Raw genomic sequence first — 19,546 nt, 5'->3', positions numbered from 1 at the left:
AGTAAAATAAATGGATTATTTTCTGCTTAACGTCGCAGTGGAAGTGTAGCTGCTGTGGAAAAGAAATGTAACACATTGTTAGTGATTATTCTGACATCCATCCATCCATTATCTGTTCCAACTTCTTCCTTTTCGGGTTGCGGGGGTCACTGGTGCCCATATCCAGCAGTCACTGTGCGAGAGGTGGGGGACACCCTGGACAGGTCTCCAGTCCATCACAGGGACGGTTCTGTCAGGCTACGCTAAAAAGATTTCCCTCAGTGCAGCAGATACTTTGCATTGTTTTATTCAGCTGCTGTCAGACTGAACAACTAAGTTTCAAACAAGTTTTAGTGGTTGCTGGTCTTTATGAGCTCGAACCCAGCGCCTGATGAAAGTTCCTCTTCGCTCTTGTGCAGCAACAAGTTTAAACCAAGATGAACCAGTCTTCTCTCCCTAGAACAGCTGTTAGGGCCTTTGTTGGCCTGGGCTTGTTCTGTTGGTGGGACACCCCCGGATTTTCAGTGTCCACTATATGGCTATTACAGGAAACCTGAAGGCACCTCCGCTTTAGACAAACAGACATTAATTGTTTTGAACGTTATGAAACATTAGTCTTGAGTTACTGCTGATCTTGGGAGCTGCAAGGCGGGTTTTGAAGTTGAAGTACGAGGTTATTTTTTTCAACAGTTAAGTCAAAATATGACTTATAGTTTTACAGACAACTTTGACTAGTTGCAACAATATACCTTACTTATTTGACAAGCAATTAATTCAGCTATAAAAATAAAACCATAAAAATACTGTAGACTGTTTATTTTTAATGATTTTTTAATTTTTTATTGATGACACGCAGCCATTTTATTTACAACTACAATGCATTCTGGTAAATGACATAGCCAGGTTGCTCCGGTGTGAGCTCCATTCAGCTTGAATGTTAATGCTGGACATTATCTGACAATCAGTCCTTTAATTTGACAGAAAGAAGGACACAGATATGACTCGGTTGTTGTGTTAGCTCCAAGCTAAATGGTGTTGGCTCAGCGCTAATAAATGAAACAAGTTATTCACGTTTGATTGTTTCAATCCATTTTGTGCATAAGGACTAACACAAAATATATCTTTATTGTAACATGTTATAACTTTTTATCCTTGACTCTCTGTTTTAGTTTTCACTACAATCAATGTACATCATTGCACCAGAATGCATTGTACCAGTAAAATATTGGCAGCATTAAGTATAAAATATGATAAACATAGTTTTTAAAGTGGGCAGCACGGTGGCGCAACTGGTAGAGCTGCTGCCTCTCAGCGAGCAGGTCCCTGGTTCAAACCCCGGTCCAGGGGCCTTTCTGGGTGGAGTTTGCATGTTCTCTCCGTGCATGCGTGGGTTTTCTCCGGGTACTCCGGTTTCCTCCCACAGTCCAAAAAAACATGCATGTTAGGCTGATTGGTAACTCTAAATTGTCCCTAGGTGTGAGTGAGAGAGTGAATGGTTGTTTGTCTCGTTTGTCTCTATGTGGCCCTGCGATGGACTTGCGACCCATCCAGGGTGTACCCCGCCCCTCGCACAGTGATTGCTGGACATGGGCACCAGTGACCCCCGTGACCCAAAATGGAACAAACGGGTAAAGATAATGGATGGATGGATGGATAGTTTTTAAAGTAAATGGGAGTTTTCACATGTCACAAACAACAATTTTAAGTAGACTAAAGAAATAACATTTTGAGGCCAATATGTACAAGTAGTCATTTAAATGAAATAAAAAGAATATCAAGACTGGGTCAACAGTAGAATTTTAATGGTTAGCATGTTGATCTGCTTATTTTAAAAATTTAGATTTTATACTGAAAGAATAAAAATATATATTTTTTTATAATTGGTTTATTTTAAAGAATGATAGTCCTATATGTTTTGGACAGTAGTTAATTTGAGAATATGGTAAAAGTATCGTTAGTATTTACTGATGGCAGAGTTTAATAGTGTTCGAAGCTACCACTGATCTTTACATTTAATGTCTTTATTATTTTAATGGTGTGTGGATCATGCTGGTTTTCACTCCTACACAATTTTAGAAATTATAGCAGAGCAGACACAAATATGTTATCAAGATAAGTGTGAGTTCAAAGGCTGAATGGATAAAAGCTTCATCAAGGTTTCCATGCTCACATAGTCAAAGACACTGAAAATCTGCCAACACCCACCACGCTTGTATTCATACAATTTCTGATTCAATTGTGCCAATATTTGACTCCCAGGGCCACGGTTTCACAAGTCAAAGCAACTTGGGGCAATAATGTGTTGCCTTTTCAACTGCCTATCTGAACGAAAACAAGTTTGAGTAATTTATCTTAAACTGTTTTGAGAGTACTTTGATTTTTTTTTTTTCCTGGTATTTTCGGGGTAGGGGGGCCGAGGTGGGGTAGAGGCAGGGCAGCTGACTCGGGACCCGAAAGCCACAGGCCTAATCCCCAGACTAGTGTCTCTGAGCAAGACACCCTTTTCATTCAACCTTTATTTATACAGGTTAATCCCATTAAGCCTCTGGGACTCATTCACAAGAGAGACCTGATTTTAACAAAGAGTGATGACAACAGTAGACAACAAAGACAACAGAAGACAGTCATAAAAGGAAGCATACAAACTGAGAAGAACAAGTGAAAGAAAATGATATTAAAAAAAAAAACCCAGCTTTGACAGAGATTGTGCCAACCTAGTACAGCTATTATAAAGTGGGGGTAACATAGTGTGGTGTGAATTTTTCCATCTGCATCCTGATGAACTCCATGGCAGCCATGCCAGAGCAGGTTGTGGAGGTGCAGTACAGTGTCTCTAGGATGCTGAACGTAAAATACCTATTGTGCAAATACTAAGAGTGTGGCAGCACCATGACTGGCTTCACAATGAAGGAGCCGGTTACAAACTTGCTACGGTTCACCAGTGTTTTAATAGATTCCATAAGTCATGGTGTGAATGGGACCTAAGCACCAAAGAACAAACTGTCACTGTGCTCTGATAAATTCATACAAGGAATAGGAATGATTATTAAATGCATGATTATCTTTATGTCCCTCAGGTGTTCTTCAGCGGAGAATGGCAGGAGATTCTTGTGTCCTCATGGACCACAACATGGAGACAGGAGTAACACCTGCACAGGTAAACTGCAAAAGCACCACATCCTCCTCAGTGGTAGAGTACTACCCCATCTGCAAGAGATTAGAGAAACACTGTCAGAAACAGAATTTTTATGATTATTAGTGATCATTAAGAGAGAACAGGAGAACATAAACCCATGTGGTTTGTCAGAAACTAACCAGACTGTTTAAAGTTAAATATATGCACTAACAATTCTTTACAGATAAAGACAACTCTATGAATCGACATTTATAGATACCAAGTACTAAATACATAGTTCAGTTTTCTTGGCATTGGCAGGAAAGACTAGGACATTCACCTTGGCTCCTATGACAGACAGTAGAACGGTGCTTTTATCTGGACTAAATCCCAAGCTAACTGGAAGTTTTGGTGCCTACTCAAACCAGACCAGAAAGGCTCAGTGACAAGATAAAAAAAACCTTCTAATTACCAAACAAATGCCATGCAGAGACAGCTAATTAATTTGTCTATGGATCATCGCTCTCAGGTTATATATTGACTACAGAAGCGGTGCTGCTTGAGACAGCTACTTCTACAACTCAGAACACCCCAAAGGATTAAATGAGATTAGTTCAGGTTGGGTTTGTTTCATACAAAAGGAATTATTGCACACGTTAAATATTAATATATTATTTTGAAAAGTGCTTACAGGGGTGTAAAACTCAGTCACCAAAGAGGGACAAAGTCCAAAACTTTTTTCGGACCAATGGCCAGTTTCATTAATAATTTAACTCCAGTCAGATACCTGACATCTTTTCTTGGTCACAAATTCCTCAACAAATGTTTTTCAGTCTCATTTGACATGGTATTTTGATTTTTTTCTCATTAAAATTAAAGATTAGGGAAAAAAATCCAACTATTTTTTTTTTCTTGGCTTCAGAGTTGGACCACTGTTTTAAGAACTCTGCACTAAATAAGGTATTATCATTTTTTTATGTAAAATGAAAAGCAACAAAAATATTTCACTTTTGAAATATCATCTCGTGAGCCAGATAAGATTTTAACAAGGGCCATATTTGGCCCTCAGGCCTTGAGCATGACACATGTGCGACCCATTTTCCTTAAGCTCAGTCTTTAGGAGGGTAAATGATGAATTATCATCCAGCTGCTAATTGTGGTGCAGGTTAACGTACGCTCTTTTTCATTTAAAACAAGGATCAACTCAGATAATTACACAACAAATCAAAAGTGGACATCTAGACTTGACTGAACATGCTCATGTTCAGGAGAGCAGTGAAATGTCCCTTAATCTCCTTAACCTTTAATGAACTCACCTGGCAGATTAAGTTTCTGCACTGGAATTACACTGTTGCCTTTGTGCTTTTTGGCAGCTAAACTGTGAGAACGATGGCCTTTGTGATTCATCTGGTGTACAGTAAGCACAAGTGGATGGAACTTTCCGGGCAATATGAGCACGACTCTGGAGAGTATTTTGTCAATTAGCAGCAAAAGACTTTAGCAGTCATTGTGATGTCTCAGAGGCCGAAACGGACAATATTCATGGAGGTAGCCAGACTGGGACCATTGCTCCCAGAAAATGATGTATTTTTTTAGCCTACATGCCAATTTGCTCTGGATTTTGAAGTGTCTCTTGGTTATTTCCTTTTTTTTTACACTGCCTGCGTAGGTAAAAAAAAAAAAAGGATAACCCAAACCAGCCAGTAGGGAGCACAAGCCAGTGTATCTCTTGTGCAGGTCCCAAGCCCAGGTAAATGGTGAGGGTTGTGTCAGGAATGGCATCCAATGTAAAACACTTTTGCCAAAACCATATTGCGAGTTCATCAAAGTGAAACCATACCGGGTCGGTCGAGGCCCGGGTTAACAACGACCACCACCGGTGCTGTTGACAAACAGCAGAATATGTGCTACTGTTAATCGAAGACCATGAGGAGGGAAACGTGTCAGTAGACTGAGGGAGAAGAAGAAAGTGAAGAATGTAGGACTGAGGGTTGCAACTCTAAATGTGGGGACAATGACAGGCAAAGGTAGAGAGCTGGTTGAAATGATGCAGAGAAGAAAGGTAGATGTTTTATGTGTCCAAGAGACCAAGTGGAAGGGCAGCAAGGCTCACAACATTGGCACAGGGTTCAAACTGTTTTACCATGGTGTGGATAGAAAGAGAAATGGGGTAGGGGTGGTCCTGAAGGAGGAGTTGGCAAATAATATAGTAGAGGTGAAGAGAGTGTCAGATAGGGTGATGTGCCTGAAGGTAGAAGTAGAAGGTCTGATGCTAAACATCATCAGTGGTTATGCTCCACAGGTTGGATGTGATGATGAGGAGAAAGATATATTTTGGAAAGATATGGAAGAAGTGATAGAGAGTATTCCCAGGGAGGAAAGAGTGGTGATCAGAACAGACCTGAATGGACATGTTGGTGAAGGAAACAGAGGGGATGAGGAAGTGATGGGTAGGATTGGTGTCAAGGAAAGACACCAGGAAGGACAGATGGTGGTGGATTTTGCCAAGAGAATGGAAATGGCTATAGTCAATATCTATTTCCAACAGAGGGAGGAACATAGAGTGACCTATGAGTGGAGGAAGGAGTACACAGGTCGACTACATTCTGTGTAGAAGAGAAAACCTTAGGGAGATTGGGGACTGTAAAGTTGTGGCAGGGGAGAGCGTGGCCAGACAGCATCGGATGGTTGTGTGTAGAATGACGGTTGTTGTGAAGAAGAGAAAAAGAGTAAAATCAGAGAAGAAGACCAAACGGTGGAAGCTGAAGAAGGGAGAATGTTGTGATAAATTTGGAGAGGAGCTGTTAAAGGCCCTGGGTAGTAAGAAGAACTTCCAAATGACTGGGCTACTACAACAACAGTAATTAGAGAGACAGGTAGGAAGGTACTTGATGTGTCATCTGGACAAAGAATGGATGATAAGGAAACCTGGCGGTGGAATAGCGAAGTGCAGGATGCCGTTCAAAGAAAGAGACTAGCCAAGAAGAAATATGACAGTGAGAGGACTGAAGAGAGGAGACAGGAATATAAGGAGATGGGACGTAAGCAGAGGGCATACAATGAGTTGTATGGGAGGCTGGACAATAAAGAGGGTGAGAAGGACTTGTACCGATTGGCAAGACAGAGGGATCAGGCTGTAAAGGATGTGCAGCAGGTTAGGCTTATTAAGGATAGAAATGGTAATGTTCTAACAAGTGAGGAGAGTGTGACAGGAAGATGGAAGGAGTACTTTGAGGAGCTAATGAATGAAGAGAATGAAAGAGAAAGAAGAGTAGAGGTCATAGAAACTGTGGATCAGGAAGTGGAAAAGATTAGTGAAGGTGAAGTCAGGAAAGCTCTGAAAAGAATGAAGAAGGGGAAGGCAGTAGGACCTGTTGACATACCAGTGGATGTTTGGAAATGTCTTGGAGAGATGGCAGTGATGTTTTTGACTCAAAAATTCAATGGCATATATGAGGGTGAGAAAATGCCTGCGGAATGGAGAAGAAGTGTGCTGGTGCCCATTTTTAAGAACAAGGGTGATGTACAGAGTTGTAGCAACTACAGGGGAATTAAGTTGATGAGCCACACGATGAAGATCTGGGAGAGAGTTGTGGAAGAAAGAATTAGACGAGAGGTGACCATCTGTGAGCAGCAGTATGGTTTCATGCCAAGAAAGAGCACCACAGATGCCATCTCTGCCTTGAGAATGCTGATGGAGAAGTACAGAGAGAGTCAGAAAGAACCCCATTGTGTATTTGTAGATTTAGAAAAAGCATATGACAGAGTGCCAAGAGAGGAGGTGTGGTATTGCATGAGGAACTCTGGAGTGGCAGAAAAGTATGTTAGACTGCTACAGGACATGTATGAGGACAGCAGGACAGTGGTGAGATGTACTGTAGGAATGACAGATAGCTTCAAGGTGGAGGTGGGATTGCATCAAGGATCGGCTCTGAGCCCCTTCTTGTTTGCTCTGGTGATGGACCGACTAACAAATGAGGTCAGGCAAGAATCCCCATTGACTATGATGTTTGCAGATGACATTGTGATCTGTGTTGAGAACAGAAGACAGGTGGAAGAGAACATGGAGAAGTGGAGGTATGCACTTGAAAGAAGAGGAATGAAAGTCAGCCGCAGTAAGACAGAGTACATGTGAGTGAATGAGAAGGAGGCCGGTGTAACAGTGAGGCTACAAGGAGCAGAGGTCACAAAGGTGCAGGACTTCAAGTAATTGGTAATTGAAGGTTCAAGTACACTGTCCATGAAAATGGGGAATGTGGTAAAGAAGTGAAAAAGAGAGTCCAGGCAGGATGGAGTGGATGGCGAAAAGTTTGGTCAAAGAGTGGTCAAAGGAAAAGTTTACAAGACAGTGGTGAGACCAGCTATATTGTATGGTCTGGTGACAGTGGCATTGACCAAAAGACAGGAGAAAGAACTGGAAGTGGCAGAAATGAAGATGCTGAGGTTCTCCTTAGGAGTGACGAGGCTGGATAATATTAGGAATGAGATCATCAGAGGTACAGCACAGGTTGAACAACTGGGAGATAAAGTTAGGGAGGCCAGACTGAGATGGTTTGGACATGTCAAGAGGAGGGACTGTGAGTATATTGGTAGAAGGATGTTAGACATGCAGCTGCCAGGAAAAAGACAAAGAGGAAGGCCAAAAAGGAGATATATGGATGCAGTTAGAGAGGACATGAAGGTAGTTGGAGTGAGGACAGAGGATGCAGAGGACAGAGTAAGGTGGAGGAGGATGACTCGCTGTGGCGCCCCCTGAAGAGGGAAAAGCTGAAAGAAGAAGAAGAAGCAACAAAAATGTATGGACTTTTTCTAACTGTGTGTCTAGCTATGTTGTTCTTATTAGTTGTTTTGTTCAGTGTGGGTTTGACAATTATGTTCTCGACTTTCTTATTCTTAATTATGAAATTGACAGCAGAAGTCTGATGTATAAACAGCGAAACTGCACGTTTTTAATTAAGTGATGCTACCTATCTTCTTCACGTTTGCATATGATATTAATGTCACATAAAAAAAATCTGCCACAACCTGTTCAGGTGGAGTATCACATGCTAAAAGAAACAGACAGAGTTAGTTTTACAGGAAACAAACAAAACTAATGACCTTTTTAGTCAAACAAAGTTTTAGTAAAAAAAAGAAAAACGTATGCACACAAAATTAGGAGATCTCAGATGATCAGTTAGTCTTCACTACATGTTAGGGATCACTCACAGCTACTACCACACCAAAGTTCAGCTCAGTATCTGTAAATTTTAATTAACTTTCAGTTTTTGTGTTTTCTAAGATCACTAGAGTTTGGCAGCCATATCTAATTGGCTCTAATTGAATTGTTGATGTACAATGTACAATTGTATTAACAGTAATAGAACTAGCATTAGCAATATTACCGTTAACATTAGTAGAACTAGCATTAGCAGTATTAGCATTAATTGAACTAACGTTAGCAGTATTAGCATTCAGTAATTGAACTAGCATTAAAATTGACACCAGTAAAATTAGCATTAGCAGCAGTATTCTATAGGAGTAGTTATCACTTTATAATGTAGCTGTTTTTGTTTTGTTTTTATATAATTTATTCTATTTACTTTTGATTTTATATGATTATCTATTGTTGTCTGTACCTCATCTGTATTCTTTGTTTAAAACAGGTCTCTCTTGTTAAGGAGGCTCAATGAGACTAACCTGTATAAATAAAGGTTGAATGAATGTATTACTTGCAAGTGCATGTTTGTCCAAGTTCTTACTGTGATAGGATGTAGCCATCTAAAACCTGCTTGTTCAAAGTGGTAATAGGAGTGGTCAGTGGGGTGGGATCAAATATTTTTCTAGGGTGGCCATGGCCACCCCTGGATCCACCACTGGATCTACTTATCAGCTGAGGGTGGGAATGTCAGTGTGTTGCTGAGATGTCCTTGGCAGTTTCGAGATCTGTCTGTTGGTAGATGTTTGAGACTCTAACCAGAACCAAAAGCTAAATAAATTATTTATTTCAGTGGGTAAGGAATGGTTACAATATTTACATCTTTATTTATAAAACACTTTTAAAAGCAACACTGTTCACCAAAGTGCTGTAATGTTCTAATCTTGAGCAGGTAGTCTCCAAGGGCGTAGTCTGCTGGTTTTAAGGACAGCGTGAAGATCTGCCCTTAGCGTGTGAGAAGAGGGACACAGGGGACAGGGAGGAGACAGGATACAGCTCTAGAGTCAGATCCCTTGCTGGATGAGGGCCAACACATCAAAGACCTCTGTGTCCTTGTTGTGTCCTCACCTCCTGTTTCTTTTCTGTCCCTGTCAAACACACATAAAGTGCCTCCTGTCATGTCAGTGTCAAGCTGCACAGAGAGGCAACTTCATAGCTGTGCTTGATTACATTTTCCATTCTAGTAGCTGTGATCCATCTGGTGTGAATTTTTGCAAAGGCTGAAGAAAATCACATAAAACAGGTTAACACCTTCATCCTTCAGCACCAATAGACTGAAGCAGAAATAAAACATTTACTGAAAGAAACAAGTGCAGAGAAAGACCTTGGGGGAGAAAAACAGTTGCTCATGTTGTTCTTTCATCCTGACTGTTTTTTTTTACTTTTTGTTCTCTTCTGATTTTTTTTTTAACTTAGGTGAAGAAACTTCCTAAACATCTGAGGGAGGCCCAGATATCAACCGAGCGAACCCACTTGATTTCTGAACCAGTGAAAAGGCCTCGACAGCGGTATGTGCAGAAGGATGGCAAGTGCAACGTTCACCATGGAAATGTGCAAGAGACCTACCGTTACCTCAGTGATTTATTCACTACGTTGGTGGATCTACGGTGGCGTTTTAGCCTTTTAATTTTCACACTGGTCTATGTGATCAATTGGCTTTTCTTTGGATTTCTCTGGTGGCTGATCGCACTCATTCGTGGAGATCTGGTACACGCCGATGAGGATGGCTGGACTCCTTGTGTGGAAAATCTGAACAGTTTTGTCTCGGCTTTCCTCTTCTCCATCGAGACGGAGACCACCATTGGGTATGGCTATCGTGTAATCACAGAAAGATGCCCTGAAGGCATCATACTACTTTTGGTGCAGGCCATCTTGGGATCCATAGTCAACGCCATCATGGTAGGCTGCATGTTTGTCAAGATTTCACAGCCAAAGAACCGTGCCGAGACACTCATGTTTTCACATAAGGCCGTCATATCAGTGCGAGATAACAAGATGTGCCTGATGTTTCGGGTGGGAGACCTGAGGAACTCTCACATCGTGGAGGCATCGATCAGAGCGAAGCTAATTCGCTCACAGCAAACCAAAGAGGGGGAGTTCATCCCACTCAACCAGACTGACATCAACATCGGCTTCGACACAGGGGACGACCGGCTGTTTTTAGTGTCACCGCTCATCATCTCCCATGAGATCAACGAGAAGAGTCCCTTCTGGGAAATGTCACTGACCCAGATGGAGAAGGAGGAGTTCGAGATTGTGGTCATCCTTGAGGGCATGGTGGAGGCCACAGGTATGAAAGGTGGTACAAGGGATGGCTTATCAAAAGTGAGAGAGGGGAGAGAAAAAATAACTTATTTATTCATTATAGATGAATAGGAAAAATATGGAGATCAGGGTGGCATGGTGGCGCAGTTGGTAGAGATGCTGCCTCTCAGCGAGCATGTCGCTGGTTCAACTCCTGACAGGGAGTTGAAACTCAGTCTCCTGACTCCACATCTTCTCTCCGTGCATGTGTGGATTTTCTCCAGGTACTCCAGTTTCCTCCCACTGACCAAAAACATGCATGTTACGTTGATTGGTGACTCTAAATTGTCTCTAGGTGTGAGTGAGAGAGTGAATGGTTGTTTGTCTCTATGTGTCCCTGTGATGAACTGGAGACCTGTCCAGGGTGTCCCCTGCCTCTTGCACAGTGATAGCTAGATATGGGCACCACCAGTGACCCCAGTGACGAGAAAAGGAAAAAGCGGGTAAAGAAAATGGATGGCTGGATGGAGCATATACATTACTGAGCAATAGAAGCTTGAATAAATGGTTAGAAAGACAACATTTGCAAAATGATGGTGTAACTGTGAGCTCTGTAATTTTTACGTTTTTCAATTTATGTAATGAAGACCGTAACTGACTTTAAATGAAGCATACATTATTATTATATAAATTCAGAGGTTAGACCAATTCTAGTGAGGATTCACAGATTAATACTGAATACTGACTGAGTTGGTGCATCTTCCTCTCAGTAAAATTACAGGTCACATTCAATCTTCATTTGTTGTTTATTAAAAGTATTTCTCTAAATGAACCAAATGACTGGAATCTTCCAGCACCTCGCAATGGTCTCCAGGTGTTCATTGCAGCCCTCATCTCCACTGTTGCTGTTTCAAGGTGATGTCTTTAAATTGTTTATTTCCAAATGAATGAAGTGTAGCTACCCTCACTGCTAGTCTTTGTTTGGGGTAAATTCCCAGATTCAGGCTGGTAAGGTTTACATGGCAGGCATGCACGTATGTTGTTGCTGCTGTCACGGGAGGACCCCGAATGCCGGACTAAGCAGGCACAAGATTGACTCATTACTGTGCAAAAGTATTAAGCTAGTAATTGTTTCTTCATACTTTACTAATAGTGTGTACCCTCAATGCTGCACAGTGACCACTGGAGACAGCCACAAATGGATTCAGCCAGGATAGAAATTTTTTATTTGGTTTGTTGTCCCCCATCGTGGAGCGAAGAGGAGGAAAAGGAAATACTTTTCTTTAGTCTCTCCATTAGTCCATATTGGGAACATGATAACTTGAAAAATAAATCAAGTGCCAACTTCCATTTTGTTGTGTGGCAGCATCCATTAGTAAGAAAGGTCACTCTTAAAAATTGGGTTGCCACATTCAAAATCCAAGATGCCCACCACCATCTAGTTATGTAAACTGACCATTCTGCTCATTTGAGGAAATTATGCTTTCTATTTTTATATATTGCTTAAAAGTATAGTTTCCTCAAATGACCGAGTTGTTGAAGATTTATCTACAGGGCCAAGTCCACCATTGACACCAACTGAATAATTATTTTTCAGTCAAGTTTTATTTATACAGGTTAGTCTCTTTGATCCTTGAGGACTCATTTACAAGAGAGACCTGTTTTAAACAAAGAACACAGATGAGGTACAGACAACAATAAACAATCATATAAAATGAAAGGTAAAGAGAATAAATTAAAATGAAACAAAAAACAACTACATTATAAAGTGATGTAAAATACTAAAAGCAGGAACATGGCTGTGTTGGTTTTTGCCATGAACTTAACAGTTGTTTAAATATCTTGCACCAAAACCATTAAGGTTTACTTGTTTTCCCTGTTCAATTCCAATCCAGAAAAACACTCACCGCAAAAACTACAAACACTCACTATTCAAACCTTCCAGCTACAGGAGACATTGGGGTACTGCTTGTTTAGTTTAGTAAAGCAAGTCCATGAATCTAACACATAAAATGCAGACTGTTATATCATTTGCAAGATTTGACCAAAAACATCTACAACTCTGTGATTTCTCATCAAAAATGATCTGAGTCTAAACTTTGACCTGCAGGTTTGATGCTCCTCTACATCGTCATGAGACAAGGAACACTTGGCCTTTAAATTGTGGTAGATTTGTTTATAAAGTAAAATCAGAAACAACTCAGTCTGACCAAAACCTTTGCATTGAAAAGAATAATGGCACCCTGTTTTGTTCATGTTATAGATGTTTTTTCCATGCAAAACTTCAGAAGCTTCAGAGCTTCTTCCACTGTTGGATGTCTGAGTCAGAAATGATGTCACCCTTTGCTCCTCCAGCAGCAGCGTTGTTGTGTCTGGATCATGTAGTCTCTGTCCTTGACCGCCTGGTGATGAACAATCCTGAATTTACTCTGAACCTGACCCACTTTCCACTCACATGTGGAACTTAGCAAGCGGCACATACGTCATAAAAACGTAGTAGCTCTGATACGGTGAAGGTTTTTCCATCACCAGTTTGTCATCAGCGTCACCACGGTGCATGTCAAGTTCAAGCGGTTCAAGGCTGTAAAAATTCTTAAAAGTGATATAAATTACAATCTATTTTATATTTTAGATTAAAAATATCTGACTTTCAAACAAATAATGTCCAGGTTACCATTCATCGTCACATATTATATGAAAACTCCAAATCATCCTGTTTCCAGCTCCACCAGGAAATATAAGGAATAAGAAAATATAATAAGAGGTAAAGGATTTTTAGAGCAAAAAAAAAATAACTATAAGTTTAAACATGTTAGAGGGTGTCAAGTGAAAATAACAAACCCAAGTGGATGTTATTAAAATGAAACCAATTGTTATGACCTTACAAGAAAGTGGAAATAAAAGACTGCACTCTCTAAAAGCAGTAAATGAACTCCCCTGTTCTAAGAAAGGCCAAACAAAAGAAAGTAGGAGTGAGCATGCTACAAAAATAGTTCAACTTGGACCCAATCCAGACTGTTTCAACAAAGCTTTGACATAAAAACAGAAATTCTAAGGTTGTACCCAAAGTAAGGCGCACCCCCATAAGAGCCAAAGAACTGCACACAATAAAAACAAATCTACATGAAAAGATGGGATTAAATTTGATCTGTGTGGTAGCTCAGGTTTTTTCAGATGGGGTTCTGTTGAGTAGATATGAGCAAAAAACATCCTACCTGTTGTACATAGCCCTTTGATTGATATCAGCTTTGAGAAATAAAGTTTAATACTGATTGGATGGATGAGCTAACGGTTAACAAGTGAGGTCAAGAGAAACATTTTCTTTACCAAAAAGTTACACAAACTTCCTGTTTCCTGTAAAAAAATAAAATAAAATGGAGCAAAAGGACTCAAAGTTCACGTGTGGAACATCACGTGATTTTACTTGTTTAAACACGAGAAAACACATGAAACGTGGTGGTGGTGGTGGTGGGGGTTAGGAACACTTTAATCCTGGTCATGGTTTTCAACGTGCGATCACACATGGAAAAATATAATAAATAAACCTCAGCTGGTCATCCAGCACTGGTTAACCCTCCTGCTGACCTTGGGTCAATGACGCCCGAGGTCTCTGTTTGAACACTAAGGCCTCGTAGTTGTTTTGACCCAAGGCTGGCAGGAGGGTGGAGGAGAAGTTGTTGGTAGCTTCTTACCCCTCCATCATGGAGGGCGTGCTGGTGTTCTGTGTCAGATATGCAGCAGCAGCCTGGACAAAGAACAACACAGCTCAGACAAGTGTTGGCTGCCCCCTGCCTACCCTGGGTCACACTGCCAGCTCCCAGTGTCAGAGCAGTGGGGAGAACATTATGGTATGTTGTTTATTTGTCAAATGTATATTACTATATGATTAGAACATATATTAGCAGCTACCTGCTGCTGCAACACAAGTAAAAAATAATGTTATCTGGTAATAGTTGTGTAATTTCAAATTTGGTGGTGGTGTAAAATAGTATACAAGTATAATAGTCCCTTGTTTATGGGGGTTAGGTTCCAGACCCCCCAGTAATAAAGGAAAAACTGAAGTAAGAAGACTATATTTATTTTAGTATTTGTTTATATATATTAAGGCTTTACAGTATAAATCCTTCCCACACTCTTGCAATGTTCTAAACTCTTAAACCTACATAACTTTAACAACATACATACGTATACTGTACAGTAGCTGCGTACTGCAAACAAAACCACACAATGGTCCTGATTGAGTCCAAATCTAGATGAAAAATGTCCCGGGGAGCGCCTGAGAAAACACCGGACATCCAAGCGAAACTTCACCCACCAGAGAGGCTCCCTGGGCCAGTAAGTAGTGCTCGGATTGACAGACGATGCTGGAAGTCCGGTTCTGGTTCAATTCCTGGTTGGTTCTGTATGGTTTTCTGCAGCCACTGAGCGCCAAAGTCACTATGATTAAGGACCAAACTTTTTTCGGATCGGATCAAAACTTTCCCTCCATTTCAGCAGAAAGCAACGGCCAGAAGCACTGTTGGCTCTTGGGAAATGTAGTTGTTTTGAGTGGAGACACAGTATGTTTATTTATTATTTATTAACCTTTATTTAACCAGGCAAAACCCATTGAGATCACAGATCTCTTTTGCAAGGGAGGCTCGGACCTGAAGGCAGACTAACATGTTTTTGGTCTGTGGGAGGAAACTGGAGTACCCGGAGAAAACTTACGCATGCACGAGAAGAACATGCAAACTCCACACAGAAAGACCCCATGTCCAACTAGGGATTGAACCCTCGACCTTCTTGCTGTGTGGCGACAGTGCTAATCACTGAGCCATCGTGCTGTCAAGTGTAGACTTATTGAGAGAAAACTACTAAATGGCGGTGCCTATCCAAAGTATTTTTTCATTAACTTTTTACTGTATCCCGTACTGTCCCAGTCACGTGAGTAATATTACAGTTGACAATCATATGTCATGTACAGTCTTTTTTCTTTTATTTTTCGTGTACAATCTTACGTTGAAAAACCACAAAAGAGCGAGTCCGCAAAAGTTGAAGCACGATATATATCTTATTATCTTTGAACCTGGAGGTGTTTCTGTAGACCAGCAGTCCTCTTGGGTCTTGGCTGGACTCAAAGCAGCCATCAGCTCACAGTCGGGTCAGACTCTTTCTAAACTCTGTTGCTTCAATCTGAGGACGGTCACAGAGCTGTCTGCAACATGTAGGATATTAACTACTAGTAGTTTAAAGAGTTCTGACACGTTTGCTTCGAGACAAAAAGTTACTGCAAAGGACAGAATCTGAAGATAAATCTTATACAGTCTCAGCTCATGAAGCGAGACTGTAGCAACACAGCAAATTAAACTAGAACTAAATTATGTTTTTCACCTTTTGTGTTATTTTCCCCATCCTTGTAACAGATTATAATTATAATAAATGTATCAAGTTCGTATTCCAGGTCCTCAAATGAACAGTTTCTGTACAGCTTGAGTCTGTTTAACAACTTTCTCCGTTTGCAGACATTCCTGACTCGTGCAGAGCAGAGCAGTAGCAGAGAATTGTTAAATTACGTTTTATTGTTAGTTTTTGAGTTATTTTACTTTTTCAAATGTGTCTATTTCATTTTGTCACTTCTTTGGAGGCAAAGTAATTTTTTTATATTCTTGTCTCTGTTTTCCAGCAAAACTTTTGAAATCAAGTAAATGAAGAAAAGCGCTGTGTTGCCCGGTTTTATTTTTATTTTGTCATATATTCATTGTTTTAACATCCCAGATATGGTGCAACACTTCAAGAGAACATATTCAATCTACAAGAAACAATTTGTTGTCTGTGCATGCAGATTTGGGTGCACTTTAAAAGCTGGCATTTCATGCATTTTATATAAAAACTAGTTTTTTTTAAAAGAGCACTTTTCATCATAAACACACCAACTGAGGCTTTTGATACACTGTTTATCCTTCCTGCTGCCTTTGGCTCAAATGACTACTGAGGTCTGAGTTTTAAAACCTTAGGGGTCATTTTGACCCAAGGGCAGCAGGAGGTTTAAGATATTGCTTTATGATGTTAACAAACGGAAAATCCCCTTAAAAATAAAAACACTCTTGCAGCTCTGCCAGCGGGGGCATCTTTGTGCACCGGTGTTGCCGACAACATACGTTTTGTTTTCATGTTTTAGTTCTTCTCGGCTGAAGACGGCAGCTTTGAGCTTTTACCCCCAGTTAAATTATTGATATACACAGTATGACCTGCTTCATGACAGTTCTCAGAATGAAGAAAGCTCCCGTTATGTTGCATAAACAAGCTTTTTTTCTGTATGTTATTACACATTACAATATTTCTAGGAAAATCTGTAACATCAGAGACCTTCAGCGGAGCCTAAAATGTTTTAGTTTCAGAAAAAGTTACTTGATGTGTTTTTTACTAAGAGAAACGTAAATGATGTTCTTTAGGCCAACAATAGAGTAGATACACAGACACATGTTGAAAACGTTTCATAGCTACATTAATATTTCATATATATTTAAAATTAAAAACATTACATTCGCTGAAGGAATGCACGTCACCTGCTGCCCTTTGAGCCAGAGTTGAAGATGGTCTTATGAGAAAGTTACAGATGTTTTGGTCAAACCTTTACAAACATATCATGCATAATCTCGTATAACATTACAAGCTGTCATAGTATGTGTTGTGAATGACTCTCAGCTACCACCACATCAAAATTTAGTTTAATATCTGTAAATTTGACTGAGCTGGAGGCATTTTTGTGCTTTTTAAGATCAGTTAGTTCTGGTTGCCATATTCATATGGGTGAACTCCAAATATTTAATAATCTATTGATCTGCATTTAATTATTACTCTTTCACTGGTTTATTTACATCTGTCCAGAGATACACAAGACATTTTCAAGGTTCTTTATTGTCATTCACGTCACATGCGGTACATGAGGTGGAACAAAATTGTGTACACAGGGTCCCAGTTACACCCAAAAAACAGCAAAAAATATAAAGTATAAAAAGAAACAGTATACAAGGATTTAAGCTATACACTAAACACTAATAATGTAAACTAATGCCGTGTATTAAACAGCAGCCTGAACATGAGTTTGTGGTGAGCAGATGGGTATGAATACAGCAGCTAATAAGATAAATAAATAAAAAAAGTAAAATAAAATAAAGTATCTATCTATCTATTTGTCTAGTTTAAAGTTTATATTTTGCTAACAGATGAACAAGAGTGACTCCAGTTATTGCTAAAGATTTAAGTAAAATTGTTGCACGCAGCAGTAGTTATTTCCTTATCAGCCAAGACATCATTCATTGAGTACAGAGCATACCATACCATACCATACCATACCATACCATACCATATCATACCATACCATACCATACCAATCATACCATACCATACCATATCATACCATATCATACCATACCATACCATACCATACCATATCATACCATACCATATCATACCATACCATACCCTACCATACCATACCATACCATACCATACCACTTTATTTATATGAAGAAAAAGGCAAAAGTCTTCAACCAGCTGTTAGTTTGTTGTCTCCAATTGTGGAGTGAGAAGTGGGAATTGGAAGTAATCCTATATGTCCATCCATCCATGCATGTTGTGAGCATAAGAACTTAAAAAATGAGTGAGCTACCGACTTCCATTTAGGTGTGTAGCTACATCTAGGTGTAAGAAGGGTTTAACTGCTCCTGAGCAAAACTATTCGTGGGGCGGACATTTATTTCCTGAATCACTAATGGCACAAATTTTACAAACTGCATTATATTTTCTGTTGTAAAAAATAGGATATACAGTAGTCCCTCGCTACTTCGCGGTTCATTTTTTTGCGGAGTCGCTATATCGCGGTGTTTCAAAGTAAGATTGGACATGACACAGTTGGCTGATTGATGGATGAGCCATGGGTTGTTTATTTAAAATAAATTATTTTGCATGAATTTGCATCATGTGTGCAGCCCACAAGTGAAGGGGAAGCTCCCTCCTGCAGCTGATCAACTGATCTCTTTCTCTGCCACGCACACACATTTCTCCTGCTGTGGTTTGTGAAGGGTTAACCCTTTGTTGTCCAGATGCACCGATCAACTTTTGTCTTCCAACTTAAAATTCAAAGTATGTCACGCTGTAAAATCGTCATAATCACAAAATATAAAAGTGCTAAAAGTTATTTTTAATTATTTTAGAACTTCATGTTCAGTTGTTGAAGTGTAATTGATCAAGAAGTACATTTCGGCTCCGTGCTGCAGAGCTGCTTGAAGGGCTAACACTTTGATGTCCTGCTGCACTTCTCTTCTCTACAGATTAAATTTTAATACTGTAACATTTTAAATAAACCATCCATGCTGTGTGGATTGTTTATTTAAAATCTTACAGTATTTAAATTGTTTATTTAAGGAGGGAGATTGGGAACAGGTGATGAGTGTGATTACAACCTGGCACACGTCATGACAAAGTTTACAGAACTTGAACTGAACTTGGACTACTGTATCCCTACTTTACGGTTTTTCACTTAACGCGGGTGGGCGTGGTCCCAAACACCCTAGATAAACGAGGGACTACTGTATGTTGCTTGATATTTGATTTATTATTGTTGAGATTTGTTTGTTTGTTTTTATGTACAAACTTGTTGCCTTCTTTCTTCCTCCCGTGGACTGATGTGTCTCGTGAAAAACAGTCCCGTCTAATATGTCAGAGAAACTGATGCCTTCCACACGCACGTCCAGCCGAAACTGGGATATATGAACCGCTCCAATGCATGAAATGAATTCAAACCTGCGACTGTCTGACACATGAGAAAGATAGTGAATTGCCAAACACTCATGCTCAAAATTGTTTGGATCTGTAAGTATTTTTCACTTTTATATAAAATAAATATAGAAAAGTGAAGACATTATGTTAGAATATATCATCACCAATTATCAAAAAATGTTTGAACCAAGGAAAAAAACAACTTCTACCAAACCAATGCTTCAGCCATCAACCCCCCCCCCCCCCCC

General features: G+C 39.9%; 1 protein-coding gene across 1 annotated transcript in view; it reads left to right on the top strand.

Annotated features, from left to right (window-relative positions):
- The window catches only part of kcnj5 (potassium inwardly rectifying channel subfamily J member 5), a 51,694-nt gene that overhangs the window by 27,849 nt on the left and 4,299 nt on the right, over positions 1 to 19,546 (top strand). The window contains exons 2-3 of the mRNA XM_037678110.1: positions 3,057 to 3,136; positions 9,708 to 10,581. Of these exons, the coding sequence (XP_037534038.1) occupies positions 3,074 to 3,136; positions 9,708 to 10,581 (937 nt within the window). The 5' untranslated portion in view covers positions 3,057 to 3,073. The remainder of the gene's footprint in view (positions 1 to 3,056; positions 3,137 to 9,707; positions 10,582 to 19,546) is intronic.

Source organism: Nematolebias whitei, chromosome 6 (assembly GCF_014905685.2).
Source record: "Nematolebias whitei isolate Nwh7 chromosome 6, NemWhi1, whole genome shotgun sequence".
Classification (NCBI taxonomy): Eukaryota; Metazoa; Chordata; class Actinopteri; order Cyprinodontiformes; family Rivulidae; genus Nematolebias; species Nematolebias whitei.
Note: the sequence above shows the minus strand (reverse complement) of the source record. Positions and strands in the feature narration are given on the sequence as shown.